This window comes from Ailuropoda melanoleuca, chromosome 16 (genome assembly GCF_002007445.2).
Source record: "Ailuropoda melanoleuca isolate Jingjing chromosome 16, ASM200744v2, whole genome shotgun sequence".
Lineage (NCBI taxonomy): Eukaryota > Metazoa > Chordata > Mammalia > Carnivora > Ursidae > Ailuropoda > Ailuropoda melanoleuca.
The window spans coordinates 9,406,685-9,421,385 of NC_048233.1; the positions used below are offsets into that span (position 1 = coordinate 9,406,685).

The window sequence follows — 14,701 nt, forward strand, 5'->3', positions numbered from 1 at the left end:
TGCCATTTCAGCTTCATAGTTTCATTCAGCTAACACATCATCATGACTGCAAGAACTAATTTTTCTGTTTCTTTTTCTCACAGTGAGGAGCTGTTTTAGGAAAAGAAAGAGAGATTTTATGAGTGTATGACTGACTCAGAAATGTCACAGGAGTCACAGGAGTCAACATTTGATCTTTACTGACTATGTAGGGTCTTTCTTTCAAAGTAGTTCCTAAATCAATCATTTAATCATGGGTTCCGTCAGTAACTGTGACCTTAGACAAATTACTTAGTCCTTACCCAAGGAGCTCATTTTAAAATAAGAGTAATAATATCAGCCTCATTATTTAGTTGTACCGATTAAATGAGAACACATGTTTAAGTCTTTTACCAGTACTTCTGGATCATGGTAAGTGACAATAAACTGTAGTTTTATATTATCACACCGTAAGAATAGTAGTAAAAGTATTGTTATTAGTTCTGCCATCTGTGTAGGAATTTCAAGACAATGTGAAATTTATCAAGGTTTACTTTCTGTCCTCTTTGACAACAAAATCATGAAGAAATGCAAAAAGTATAAGCCTCAAAATTGATATTTACTTCTGCTGATGGTAATACAAGTTGAGAGATACCACGTTTATGCTGAGAACTAGGAGTCATTTGCTGCAGCAAGTTGTTTTCTGTCGTTCTCTTCCTGTTGAAGCATGTAAAACTGAAGCCGAAGTTTCAGTTAGAGGAAGTTCTAACCAGAATGTGAACTCCTTCTCTTGTTTTTTCACATTCTGGAGCTGAAACAGCCGACTGAGTGAGCTGTCCTGTAAAAACTGGGCACAAAATGCATGAGAGCAATCGACTAGAGAAAGACTTTGTACCAGTTGATTTGCGGGAAACCTCAAGTAAGAAGCTGGACTATATGTCATGAATGTGGGAACGGAGGTGGTAAGATTATAGCAGTGATGGGATCCAGTTTCTGCACAGGGAAAATGGTTAACAGTCTTTTAAAGAGTTTTCAAGGATGAGAGATGGAGTGCTAGAGGTTATAAATTAGTTTATAATTTGTGTAAAAATATGCAGATACTTAAGTGACTTGTCCTAACAACTAAGGAGTGAGAACTATTAGAGAAAGATGTAAGAGAATGGGGTGAGGTTAAATTTATGATTGAGAAGAAATATTTAAAAATTACTATCACTGAAACATATACTAATATTTTATTAATATTATTAATAATAATTCATCAACCAGCTAGTGAATATTAAAATTTAAAATAAACTAATGATGAAATTAAAAATTAATAAGCATTAATAAAAATTAATTTCACTGAGGGGTGCCTGGGTGGTGCAGTTGGTTAAGCACCCAACTCTTGATTTTGGCTCAGGTCATTATCTCAGAGCCATGAGATGGAGCTCCATGTTGGGCTCCAGGTTCTGTGTGGACTCTGCTTAAGACTCTATCTTTCTCTGTCCTTCCCCCAACTCTCTCTCTAAAATAAATAAATTCATTATTTATTATAAAGTATTTATTAGTATTATTGTATAACAATGTTAATATTAAATATTAATTTTATTTATTATTAATTTTAAATTATTTCTCATTGATTAAAATTATTTATTATTATTAATATTAATATAAATTATTTATTATACACTTATTGTTTATTATTAAAATTAATTTCACTGAAAGGAACAAATACACAGTTGAAAGTGTTATATAGACACAAGGTATTATCATTATTAAACAAGGTAAAAAGGGGGCACGGAGTGGCTTAGTCGGTTAAGTGTTTGCCTTAGGCTAAGGTCATGCATGACCTCAGTGTTCTGGGATCAATCCCCATCAGACTCCCTGCTCAGGGAGGAGCCTGCTTCTCCTTCTTCCTCTGCCCCTTCCTCCAGCTCGTGGACTCTCTCTCTCTCAAATAAATAAATAAATAAAATCTTTAAAAATAAATAAATAAATAAATAAGGTATAAAATCTATCATGAAAGCTCATAGGAAAGAAAGAAAAAGTAAAGAAAAGGTAAAATAAAGAGTTTTCTTAACAAATAAAAAACATAAACAGAGGTCAAAGGAAAAACAGTGGAGCATTCAAATGGAATTATCTTACATTGGATGCATAGTAAAAAGAAAATATGTAAATATACATATATAATCTCATATATTATGTATTTATATGAAGCTCAAAACTTAAAAAAAAACACTTGTATTTGTGGCTTTATATGATTTAATAAGTAAGAAAAAGTATTTTGTAGCAGCTGGGGAAAACCGAAGTGTCATAATTTGGGACTGAAAAAAATATTTTTGTCTTTGGTAGAGGTAGTAATCAATTTAGAGAGAAGGCAGTTCTGATGAGGAAAAGATGATTTCTAATTATTGTTAAATGACTTCATTTATCTCTTTATTCCTTTGGTATTTTGAGTATTTCTATAACAGCTGCTTTAAGTATATGTCAGGTCATTCCAACATCTGTATCATCTCAGCATTGGCTTCTCTTGATTGTCTTTTCCTATGGAAGTTGAAGTTTCCATGGTTATTCATATGCTGAGTAATTTTGGACTGTATTCTGGAGATTTTGAACGAATTTTTTGTGAGACTTTTGACTTTATTTAAATTTTTGGAGTATCTTAATGTTTTTGGTTTTAGCAAGCAATTACTCTGTCTAGGTTCAGGCGTTCTGTAGGCTTTGATTCGAATGTCAGGTCGCTTTTTGGACCCGTTGTAGTGTTATTCATATCTCTCCTGCATGTGCATCAGCCAGCGGTCAATCTGGTAAATTTTAATGAAAAGCTTTCTAGTGTGGATAGAATGTTAGAGAGAAATATGCCTGTTTAGCCAAGAATATCTCCAGATGAAGTAGCTAAAAGTGTGTGTGGTAGCCAAGAGATATAGTGAGAAGAGGGTTCCAATGACACAATTTACAAGAGGTTTTAGATAATGTAGGATGTTTTGAGATACAAGGCAAATGTAGAAAACTGTACAAAACAAATATACAACTTAATGAATTGTTCTAAGTTAAGCATCCTTGTTAAATGCTGTCTTTGTCAGAGAAAGAAGATTGCTATCCAGCTCAGAAGACCTCCAGGTATTCTCTCGAATCACACTAAATTGACTTGTATGAGGATCATTTTCTCACTTTAAGTTTGACTTTAAAAAAAGAAAAAAGCCTTTTAAGTCCCTTTTAATCAAAAGAGTCCCCCATTATTGCTTTTTAAAATTTGCATTTCAGTTTTTTCTTTAAGATTCAACATAATTTATTATGTAGAATTTCCAACAGTCTGGAGTTTGTTTATTTCATTCCTGTTGTTTAATTGACATGATTCTCTCTCTATGTATTTCTATTAAATTGGTAGCTGGATCTGGAAGTTTAATGAGATTTGTATTTAGCTTTTGGGAGGGGTGCAAAGCTGTTCATGGGTTATGTGTTAAGATCAATTTTAATTTCTGTGAACAAACTCCAGGGAGAAAAATTGTAAATTCACAAAATGACAGGCCAATTGCCCCCTCTAGTGGAGAGGAATGAAGTGGGAGTAACATTTTGATGTTAATGTTTCTACTAGTCTGATGTCTGTTCTGCATTTAATGTAAACAAAACAAAAACATGTTTTCAATATTTTTTTCCAGATTACCTGCATCCAAGGAAATATTCTAGTAACATTACCCTGAATGGAGGCTTAATTTTTCTAGCAGCCATATGTCTGGCACTTATAGTGGTTGGAGTGATTGTGAGTTTGTTAGGTAAGTGAATTGTCATCTTTGTTCATCTAGAGAAGTCCACTTTCCAAAAGAAGAAAGGACTTATTGATAATTTTCCTGTTCTTTACACTTCCTAATTTTGTTTTAATTTCACTAATTGAGTTAAATTCCAATTACCTTGTAAGTGGGGTCTTAGATTTTAATTGTGTAAATACAGAGGTCATATTATTGCAAGCTTACTAGAAGGACAAAAGTCTGTATATGGTAGAACCCAGGTGCCAATCATATTGTGCTTTGATTTATATTATTGCTAGGCCTTTTATCATGTAGTTTTGAGATATATATATATACACACACATATATATTTATATACTCATATATTTTATTTACAAACGCATATTTATATACTTTATATATTTCATATATACAGTTTAGTCTCAAATTACATTTTCTTCTTTAAAATTTTTTCTTTGGATTAAGGATATATGAAAAATGAACTATAATTGACATCTAACATTATATTAGTTTCAGGTGTACAATATAATTGAAATTACATTTTCAATTAAAATTACTTCAAAGGTATTGTGTGTAGTCCTAATGGAGAACACACCAAAATAGGACTGTAGGAGCTGAATGTGTTTGATTTATGAAATTGTGTTTATGCTTAAATATTGGTCAAGAATTCAGTAATTTTTACACAATATATTAATGAGGATATAGGCTGAGATGATATTAGAAAGAAGAGAAGACAAATACGTGGTGGTTTACAAAACATAGACCTCTTTGGCCTTTCAATAATCCTATCATGTGTGTATAGGACTGTGGGGCCGCTATTTTCCATCACTCTCTGTGATGTCATTGGCTTCTGTAAGATGTCACTGTCAAGCTGGGTTTCCCAAAAGAAAGGAAAAGGGTGCATTGAAGAGGGATGCTCAGTCTTTTAATGTCTAGGACAGAAATGGCATACAGCCCTTTCACTCAAGTTTCATTTGTAGAAATGTAGTAAGAAAGTCACACAGAAATGAGAAGGAATCTGGGAAATGTGAATTTGCTCAGGTTCTATTAGATTATTATGGAATGAGAAGAAAAAGAAATTTAAAATCTTCCCATAATCTGCTGTACTGACTGTATCCTTCCGGATCTTCCTTCTGTGTTTTACATTTTGTGGGAGTGCTTATTTTTCTTTTATTTTTTGAATTGTGGTAAAATATACATAATATGAAAGTTACCATTTTAACTGTTTTTAAGTGTGCTATTCAGTTGCATTAAATACATTCACAGTATTATCCAACCATAACCACTATTCAGTTCTAGAACTTTTTCATCATCCCGGCAGATACTCTGTAGCACTTAAACTATAAATTCCCATTGCCTCCTTGCCTTAGCCCTGGTAACCATTATTCTAATTTTATCTTTATGAATTTACCTTTTCTAGATACCCCTATGAGTGGAATCATGCAATGTTTGTATGTTTGACTTATTTCATTTAGCATAATGTTTTAAAGGTCTCCATTTTGTAGCTATATTAGATTTTCATGGCTTTTTAAAGCTGAAAAATATCCCAGTACAAGTACAAATGATGAATTATTTATCCATTCATCTGTTGATGGACATTCATGTTGTTTCACCTTTTGGTAATATTGTGAATAATGCTGCTGTGAATATTGGTGTATACATATCTGAGTCTGCTTTCAGTTTTTGGGGGTCTGTATGTAGAAGTGGAATTGCTGGGTTATATGCTAATTCCATGTTCAACTTTTTGAGGAAACATCAAACTGTTTCCACAGTGGTTTCACCATTTTACGTTTCCACCAGCAACACACAGTAGTTCCAGTTTTTCTACATCCTTGTGCTTTATTTTCCTTGTTTTTATAATTACCACACTAGTGGGAATGAAATTTTGTCTACTTGTGATTTGGGTTTGCATTTCCCTAATAATTGATTAGTGAGGTTGAGCATTTTTTTTCATGTATTATTTAGCAATTTGCATATCTTCTTTGGAGAAATGACTGTTGAAATTCTTTGCCCATTTTTTTAATTGGGTTGTTTTTTGCTATTTAGTTGTAAGAATTCAAGATTTTAAAATATTTCCTTCCATTCCATGGGTTGTCTTTTCACTCTGTTGATGATGTCCTTTGAGACACAGAAATTTTTTATTTATATGATCCAGTTTATCTATTCTTTCTTTGTTGCCTGTGTTTTGCTTGTCATATCCAAGAAATCATTGCCAAATCCAATGTAATGTACTTTCTCCAGTATGTTTTCTTCTAAGGGTTTTATAGTTCTAGCTCTTAGGTTTAAGGTCTTTGATCCATTTTAAGTAAATTTTTATATATGGTTTATGGTAACGGTCCAACTTTATTCCTTTGAATGTGGATATCCGGTTTCACAAGCCATTTGTTGACAACACTATCCTTTTCCCATTGAAAGGTCTTGGTACCCTTGTCAAGAACCATTTGACCACATATGCAACAGTTTATTTCTGGACTCTTTCTTCATTGGTCTGTATATCTGTCTTTATGCCAAGACCATACTTTTTTGGTAACTGTACTTTTTAGTAAGTTTTAATGTCAAAAAGTGTAGGTTCTTCGACTTTTTTTTCTTTTTATTCAAGATTGTTTTGGATATTCGGAGTCCCTTAAGATTCCAAATGATTTTTATAATGAATTTTTCTATTTCTGCAAACATATCATTGGGCTTTTGATAAAGATAGCATCAATCTATAGATCTCTTTGGAAAGTATTGTCATTTTAACAATGATAAGTCTTATCTATGACCATCAGATGTCTTTCCATTTATTTGTGTCTCCTTTAATTTCCTTTAGCATTGTTTTATAGTTTTCAGTGTACCAGTCTTTAGTCTCCTTTGTGAGGTTTATTCCTAATTATGTTATCCTTTCTGATGCTGTAATAATGGAACTGTTTTCTTAATTTCATTTTGCATTGTTCATTGCTGATGTGTATAGATAGAACTGTTTTTTTCTGGGTTGATTTTGTATCCTGCAACTTTACTGAATTTGTTTATTAGTTTTAAAATATTTTTGGTGGAATTTTTAGGGATTTCTACATATAGGATCATGTTGTTAGTGAATGGAGATAATTTTATTTCTCATTTTCTAATCTGGGTGTCTTATATATATATATTTTTCTTGATGAATTGTTCTGGCTAAAACTTCCAATACTATGTTGCACAGAAGTGGTGAAAGTGGGCATCCTTGTCTTGTCCTTATATTAAGGTAATATAATTGGTATTAAGATTAGCTAAGTATTAAAGCTTAGGTGAAAAGATTTCAATATTTCACTAGTGAATATGTTAACTGCAGGTTTTTCATATATGGACTTTATCATATTAAGGGAATTTCCTTCTATTCCTAATATTTTTGTGTGTATTTATCTTCTTTTAATGAAAAGGTATTAAATTTTGTCTAGTGGTTTTTCTGCATCAATTTAGATGATCAGTTTTTTTGTTTTGTTTTTTGACCTTTTTCTATTGCTATGCTATACAAGGTTAATTGACTTTTGTGTATTGAACAATCCTTGCATTCTGGGATTAATTTCACTTAGTCATGATGTTTAATCTCTGCACCCCTCCCCCAATTCATTGAGGTATAATTAAAAATTGTGTATGTTTAAGGTGTATAACTTGATGCTTTGATATCTGTATACATGTGAAATAATCACCATAAACTAATCAACATATCCATCACTTCACAGTTACCTTTCTGTTGTCAAGAACACTTAAGATCTACCCTCTTAGCAAATTTTAAGTATATAATACAGCATTGTTAACTATAGTCACATTGTGTACATTATATATCCAGAACTTATTCTTCTTGCATGACTGAAACTTGGTACACCTTGCCTAAAACCTCAGCATTTCTCCCACTTCCTATTCCTAGCAACCACCATTCTGCTCTTTTCTTCTATGATTTTGACTTATTTTATGTTCCATATATAAAGTAAGATCATTCAGTGCTTGTATTTCTGCATCTGATTTATTTGACTTAGCACAGTGTTGTCCAGACTTATCCAAGTTGTCACAAATGGCAGGATTGCTTTCACTTTAAAGGTTGAGTATTATTTATGTATCTTGGATATTTTGAATAATTCTACAATGAATAGGGGAATGCAGATATTTCTTTAAGATAGTGATTTCCTTTCTTTTGGATATATACCCAGAAGCAGGGTTACTAGATCATAAGGTAGTTCTATTTTAAATTTTTTGAGAAACCTTCATACTGTTTTCCATAATGGCTGTTGCAATTTACATTCTTATGAACAGTGTGCAACAGTTCCCTTTTCTCTACATTCTTGCCAGCACTGATTGTCTTTTGTCTTTTTAAAAATAGTCATTTTAACAAGTGTGAGGTGATAACTCATTGTGGTTTTCAGGGACAAAATTGGGCTTTCAGGACAAAGATATATTTTACTTCTATAACACACATGCTTTCATGAATACAAGCAAATCAGATGGGGAGAGAGAGAGAGAAGTGAGAGAATATCAAAGCTACTAACTGGCTGTATAATAGTGCAGGCATAGAAGTATTGTGGTCTTCTTGTCCAGATACTCTAGCATCTTCCAGCCCCCACTGTTTGGGAAGATATAGCTAGTTTTCCCAGACAACACATTCTTTCTTGGATTGCATACCCTGGAAGCAATTTAACTATTGTGGATGCCCTTATAGCTTAGAACATGCTTGCACTGTATCCAATGTAAATCAAGTTTTGATGTGGAAAACTATAAGAATATTCCTCTAAACCTCCACCCTAACCTGATTAATAACCTAAAACCCACCCTGCTATTATTACAACCAGAGGCAATATCCTAACAAGGTCTTCAAGTGCTGCTTACAAATCCTAGAGTCAATAACACTTGGAATATTCCATGATCCAGGGGATCCTTATTTATTTTTCAAATATTTTTATGATTCCATAGAGAATGAACTATTCTTGCCATTCTATAACCAAAAATAAAATATACATTGGTGAAGCAAAAATAGAGATTTAAATTAACATTACTTAATAAAGAAGCTGTGAATAGGAGATAATGGTCATAGAAGTGGAAAAGTCAGCTACTAGCAGATCAATAAATACCATCTGAAGACTTTCCATGCTCTGAATCCTCCTTGGAGAGAGAATCTCTCCTGGTTATACCTGAAGTGTATGAGAAAAATCCTGTCCAATGGAGTATTGGCAGCTTCAAAATATAGAAAGCCTGACAAAATTTCCTTAGCAGAAGGAAGTTCCTTAGTAGAAGAAAGCTCAGTGTAAAACTACCCCTTTTATCCTCATGGGACTATTTAGACATGTATCCAACCATTTCATCTCAAGAAACTTTATTCACAAAAGGTATCTATACCCTGCCCCTCATTTTATTTAAGAGAGCATCTAGGGCTTTTGAACTATCTGTTCTCTAAGGCTGATAAAATGTTGTTATTGATGTACCTAATATTTTAAGGAAAAGTAACATTGTTGAAATCCAAGTAGACAGGTATATAGTCAAGAGTTTAAGGCATTATTAATTCTTTTTTAATTCATCCACTAACTAAAGCATTAGTTGAATCTTAGCTTTGACATTTCCTGTGTAATATACACAATGACTTTCAGAATTCTATTCCTCATTTGAAAAATAAGGATAATACATTTAGTATTTCACATGACTATTGAAAAAAGTATTAAAAGCACTTGTTAATATATAGAGAGGAAAATATAAAAGCAAGCTGTTTTTATTTTTAGTAACTGGAAAAAAACTGCATAAGATATCATCAGAGTGTCTTGAAGCTGCATGCCCAGAAAGCTGGATTGGTTTCCAAAGAAAATGTTTCTATTTTTCTGAGGACATCAAGAATTGGACGTTCAGCCAGAGGTTTTGTGACTCACATGGTGCTGATCTTGTTCAGGTTGAAACCACCCAGGAACTGGTAAGAGAATAGTTTTACTTATAATTAAAAAAAAAAAAAGGCCCCTCCAATATGCTATGTAACTCTATGTGAGAATGTCTAAAATACAGGTTTAGATACCAGCCTAGACATTGATTTTTTTTTAAAAGATTTTATTTATTTGACAGAGAGAGACAGCCAGCGAGAGAAGGAACACAAGCGCCCCTAGACATTGATTTTTTAACATAAGGAGAGAAAAACCAGCAGACGCTACATTCTGCAGTGGGCCACCTACAGGTACCTCAGCATTCATAGCAGGAAGGTGGCCAGAGAGCAGGCCAGGGCTTTCTTTGACTTATGATCAAGAACTGTGCAAATATGGGGCGCCTGGGTGGCTCAGTTGTTAAGCCTCTGCCTTCGGCTCAGGGTGTGATCCCAGAGTCCTGGGATCGAGCCCCACATCAGGCTCCTCTGCTGGGAGCCTGCTTCTTCCTTTCCCACTCCCTCTGCTTGTCTCTCTCTCACTGGCTGTCTCTCTCACTGGCTGTCTCTGTGTCAAATAAATAAATAAAATCTTTAAAAAAAAAGAACTGTGCAAATAGAATTAGAAAATTAGAGAGGGAAACATAATTTTAAATTTGTATGAAGTTAACATTGCTTCAAAATGAATCGGGCAGGAATGATGTCAGAGAAGATGGCAGAGTAGAAAGCTCCTGGAGTCTCTACCTAAACAACTATTGAGCTGGCAGAAACTCTCTCAAGTAACTGATTTGGAACTCTGTAGTCTTGCAGCATTCAAGGGATAACTTAATGAAGAGGTTAGTAAATTTCACTTAATCCCAGTGAATTTCAGCTTTCCCACTCAGTGGCTACTATTCCCCACACTTAACATGGCTGGGAGCCATGGAGACTTCTAGTCATGATCCTGATAAAACTCGCTGGAGCCAGGATGGCCAATAAGAACATCATTCTTCAAATATTGTGGTTATGTGTTGTTATTTTTGAGTGCTGCTTCTCATTGCTGAGGGGCAGATACAGAGGTGAGCTGCCATTTTTTTCTTCAACTGCTACCAATGGAAGTGATTTCCAAAGGATTTAAAGAAACAGTACTTGTTTTTTCCCCTTTGGGGAGCCAGGCATTTAAGAAAATCTTTGGCAGGTAACTGGCTGACCATAGAAATAATGGAATAAAAATTTCAGTGACCACACACAGTAAAGAATACACATTTTGCAAAAACTATTAGGAAAAGTCACAAACAGATGGCTCCAAATCTCAATAATAAAAATTCAACAATCTCTAAAGAAAAGAATTATATTCCCAGAGTTAACACAATAAAATATTTGTAATGTCCAATTCTGAACAAAGAAATTGCAAAACATACAAATGAATATGAAGGCATAGCTATTCACAGGGAGATATATCTGACAGAAACCATCCCTGAGGGAGCCCAGACATTGGAAATACTAGTCAAAGATGTCCTAAATATGGCCAAAGGGCTAAAGAAAACTATAGACAGAAAGAGTAAAAGAAATCAGGAAAATGATATATAAATAAAATGAGAATATCAATAAAGAGGTAGAAATTATTAAAAGGAACCAAATAGAAATTCTGGAGATTAAAGTACAATAATTGAAATGAAAAACTTACTAGAGGAGTCAAAAGCATATTTCAATAGGAAGAAGAAAGGATCAGCAAACTTGAAGATGAGACAATTGAAAGTACCCTGTTTGGGAATAGAAAGAAAAAAAACAAACAAACAAAAACAAAGATAAATGAACAGATCCTGAAGGAACTGTATTATCATCAAGCAAACCAATAAATGCACAGTAGGGATCTCAGAAGGAAAAGAGAAAAAGAAGTAGGAGAAATATATAAAGAAACAATGCCCCAAAGCTTCCCAAAGTTGAGGAAGGAGATGAATATGCATGTCCAAGAGTTTCAACAAACTCCTAAGCAAGATAAATTCAAAGAAATCCACATGGAGACAAATTAGAGTCAAGTTGTCAAAACCGAAAGAGAGAAATTTGAAAGCAGCAAGAAAAGGGACTAGTCAGGTACCTGGGATCCCTAGTAAGATTAACATTTGATTTATTCTGAGATACTATAGAAGCCAGAAAGCAGTGGAATGACATATTTTAAATTCTGCCCAAAAATCTCCAAAAACCCTTCCAGTCAAGAATTCTGTATCTGTTAGGACACCTGGACACCAGTTGGTTAAGCATCTGCCTTTGGCTCAGGTCAAGATCCTAGGGTCCTGGGATTGATTGAGCCCCACATTAGGCTCCTTGCTCAGTGGGGAGTCTGCTTCTCCCTCTGCCTGCTGCTCCCCCTGCTTGTGCTCTCTCTCTGTTATGTCAAATAAATAAATAAAATCTTTAAAAAAAAAGAATTCTGTATCTGTCAAAACTATCTTTCAGAATAGGGAAAAAATTAAGATCCTTCTAGACAAACAACAGCTAAGGGAGTTTCTTAGCAGTAGACCTATCCTTAAGCAATGATAAAGTCTGAAATTAAAGTACATTAGATAGTAACTCAAAGCCAAAATAATAAAGAACACTCATAGAGGTAATCACACAAATAAATATAAAAGCCAGCATTATTATACTCTTGGTTTAGTTTGTAACTTCTCTCTTTTCACATATGATTTAACAGGTGAATTCATAATACAATATTATAGATCTGTGTTAATGGGCATACAATGTATACATACATAATCTATGACAATAATATAAAGATGGGGTTGGAGATGTATAGGAGCAAAATGGTTATATACTATTAAAACCAAGTTCATATTATAAACTAGGTTGTTATAAGTTTAAGGTGTTAATTGCAATCCCCAAGGTAACCAATAATAAAATTACTAAAATATATACAGAAAAAGAAAGAGGGAATAAAAATGGCAGTTACAAAAACTCAACTAAATAAAAAATGCAATAATAGAGGAATTGAAGAATAAAGAACATATAAGACATATAAAAAATAAAGAGATATGGATTTCCTGCTGGGCATAGAGCCTAATTAAAACAAAAAAGTTTACCAAAATAGATAAATGGTAGAAGTACGTCCTTCTTTATGGGTAATCACAATAAATGAGAATGGATGAAACTGTGTGATTAAAAGGTGGAGACTGGCAGTTGGCTAAAAGCAAAACAAGATCCATCATTTTACTGTCTATCAGAGACTCACCATAGGTGTAAGGACACAAAGAAGTTTAAAGTGAAAGGATGGAAAAAGATATTGCATGCAAATAGTAATCAAAATAGAACTGTGTGACTTTGTCCTTGTTGGATGAAATAGACAAAAACAGAAAAGTTTATGATACAAAGAAGGATACAAATTTTGATACAGGAAGATCTAATAATTATAAACATATAGTACCATAATAACATGGCCCCCAAATATAAGAAAGAACAATTGACAGAATTGGAATGAGAAACAGATAGTTTTATTATAATAGTTGAAGACTTCATGATTCCACTTTCAATAATGGGTAGAACAACCAGACAGAACAGTGAGGAAATACAAGTCTTGAACTGTTCTACAAACCGATTAGACCTAAAAGACATGCAGAACATGCTTTCCAAAAACAGCAGAATACCTATTCTTCTCAAATGCACATGGAATGTTTTTCAGGATAGATCATATGATAGGCCACAAAACAAGTTAATAAATTTGAAAGGATTGAAATCATATAAAGTTCTTTTTGCAATCACCATGGAATGAAACTAGAAATCAACTCCAGAAGGAAAACTGGAAAATTCACAAATATGTCGAAATTAAACAACCCACTGTTAAACATCCAGTGAACGAGAAAGAAATCACAAGGGAAATTAGAAGATACAGACGTAGTGAAGAGAAGGGCTATATGCACCCCAATGTTCATAGCAGCATTGTCCACAATAGCGAAATTGTGGAAGGAGCTGAGATGCCCTTCAACAGATGATTGGATTAAGAAGATGTGGTCCATATATACAATGGAATATTACTCAGCCATCAGAAAGAACCATTATCCAACATTTGTAGCAACATGGACAGGACTGGAGGAGATTATGCTAAGTGAAATCAGTCAATCAGAGAAAGACAAATTATATGGTTTCACTCATTTATGGAACATAAGAAATAGCAGGAAGATTGTTAGGAGAAGGAAGGGAAGAATGAAGGGGGGGTAAACAGAAGGAGGAATGAACCATGAGAGACTATGGGCTCTGGGAAACAAACTGAGGGTTTCAGAGGGGTAGGGGGTTGGGGATTGGGATAGGCCGGTGATGGGTATTAAGGAGGGCACATATTGCATAGTGCACTGGGTGTTATACACAAATAATGAATCATGGAACACTACACCAAAAACTAAGGATGTACTGTATGGTGACTAACATAACCTAATAAAAAATTGTTATCAAAAAAAAAGAAAGAAAATACTTTGAGACAAATGAAATGAAAACACGACATACCAAAACTTATGATATGTGGTAGAAGCAATACTAAGAGGGAAATTTAGAGCTGTAAATGTATACCTTAAAGAAAAAAAAGAAAAAAATATCTAAAATCAGTATCCCGGGGCGCCTGGGTGGCGCAGTCCTTAGGCATCTGCCTTCAACTCAGGGCGTGATCCCAGCATTCTGGGATCGAGCCCCACATCAGGCTCCTCTGCTAGGAGCCTGCTTCTTCCTCTCCCACTCCCCCTGCTTCTGTTCCCTCTCTCCTGGCTGTCTCTTTCTCTGTCAAATAAATAAATAAAGTCTTCAAAAAAATAAATAAAATAAAATCAGTATCCCAACTGTATACCTCAAGGAAAAGCAAAAATAAATATCATCTTTATGACTTCCAAAGAGTAAAAATTTCCCTAAGAAGTCATTAAATCCATAAAGGAAAATCATATATTTAATTATATGGAAATTAATAATTGTAATCATAAAAAGATACTCTAAGTGTTAACAAGGTTGTGTAGCACAGAAAACTGGCCGATAATGCTGGTGTGAGTATAATTTGTTACAATGACATCAGAAAAGAGTTTGGTGTCATTTGGTAAAATTGACAATAAGTATTCACTGTGGCCTGATCATTCATTCCAGGAAAGGTGCCAAGAATGTCATAATAGCATTCATAATAACTTCAAACTTGAAATAATACTAGTGGAAACCAGTAACAGAATAG

General features: G+C 33.8%; 1 protein-coding gene across 5 annotated transcripts in view; it reads left to right on the forward strand.

The window, feature by feature from the left end:
• Positions 1-662: 662 nt before the first annotated feature.
• The window catches only part of LOC105240235 (C-type mannose receptor 2-like), a 100,876-nt gene continuing 86,837 nt past the window's right edge, over positions 663-14,701 (forward strand). For 4 of the 5 annotated variants that reach the window (XM_034645231.1, XM_034645227.1, XM_034645230.1 and 1 more), the window contains exons 1-3: positions 663-877; positions 3,597-3,710; positions 9,404-9,588. In XM_034645231.1, coding sequence (XP_034501122.1) covers positions 817-877; positions 3,597-3,710; positions 9,404-9,588 — 360 coding nt within the window. In that variant the 5' untranslated portion in view covers positions 663-816. Of the gene's footprint in view, positions 921-3,020; positions 3,058-3,596; positions 3,711-9,403; positions 9,589-14,701 lie in introns of all 5 variants that reach the window. The other variant, XM_034645228.1, reaches the window with a different exon arrangement.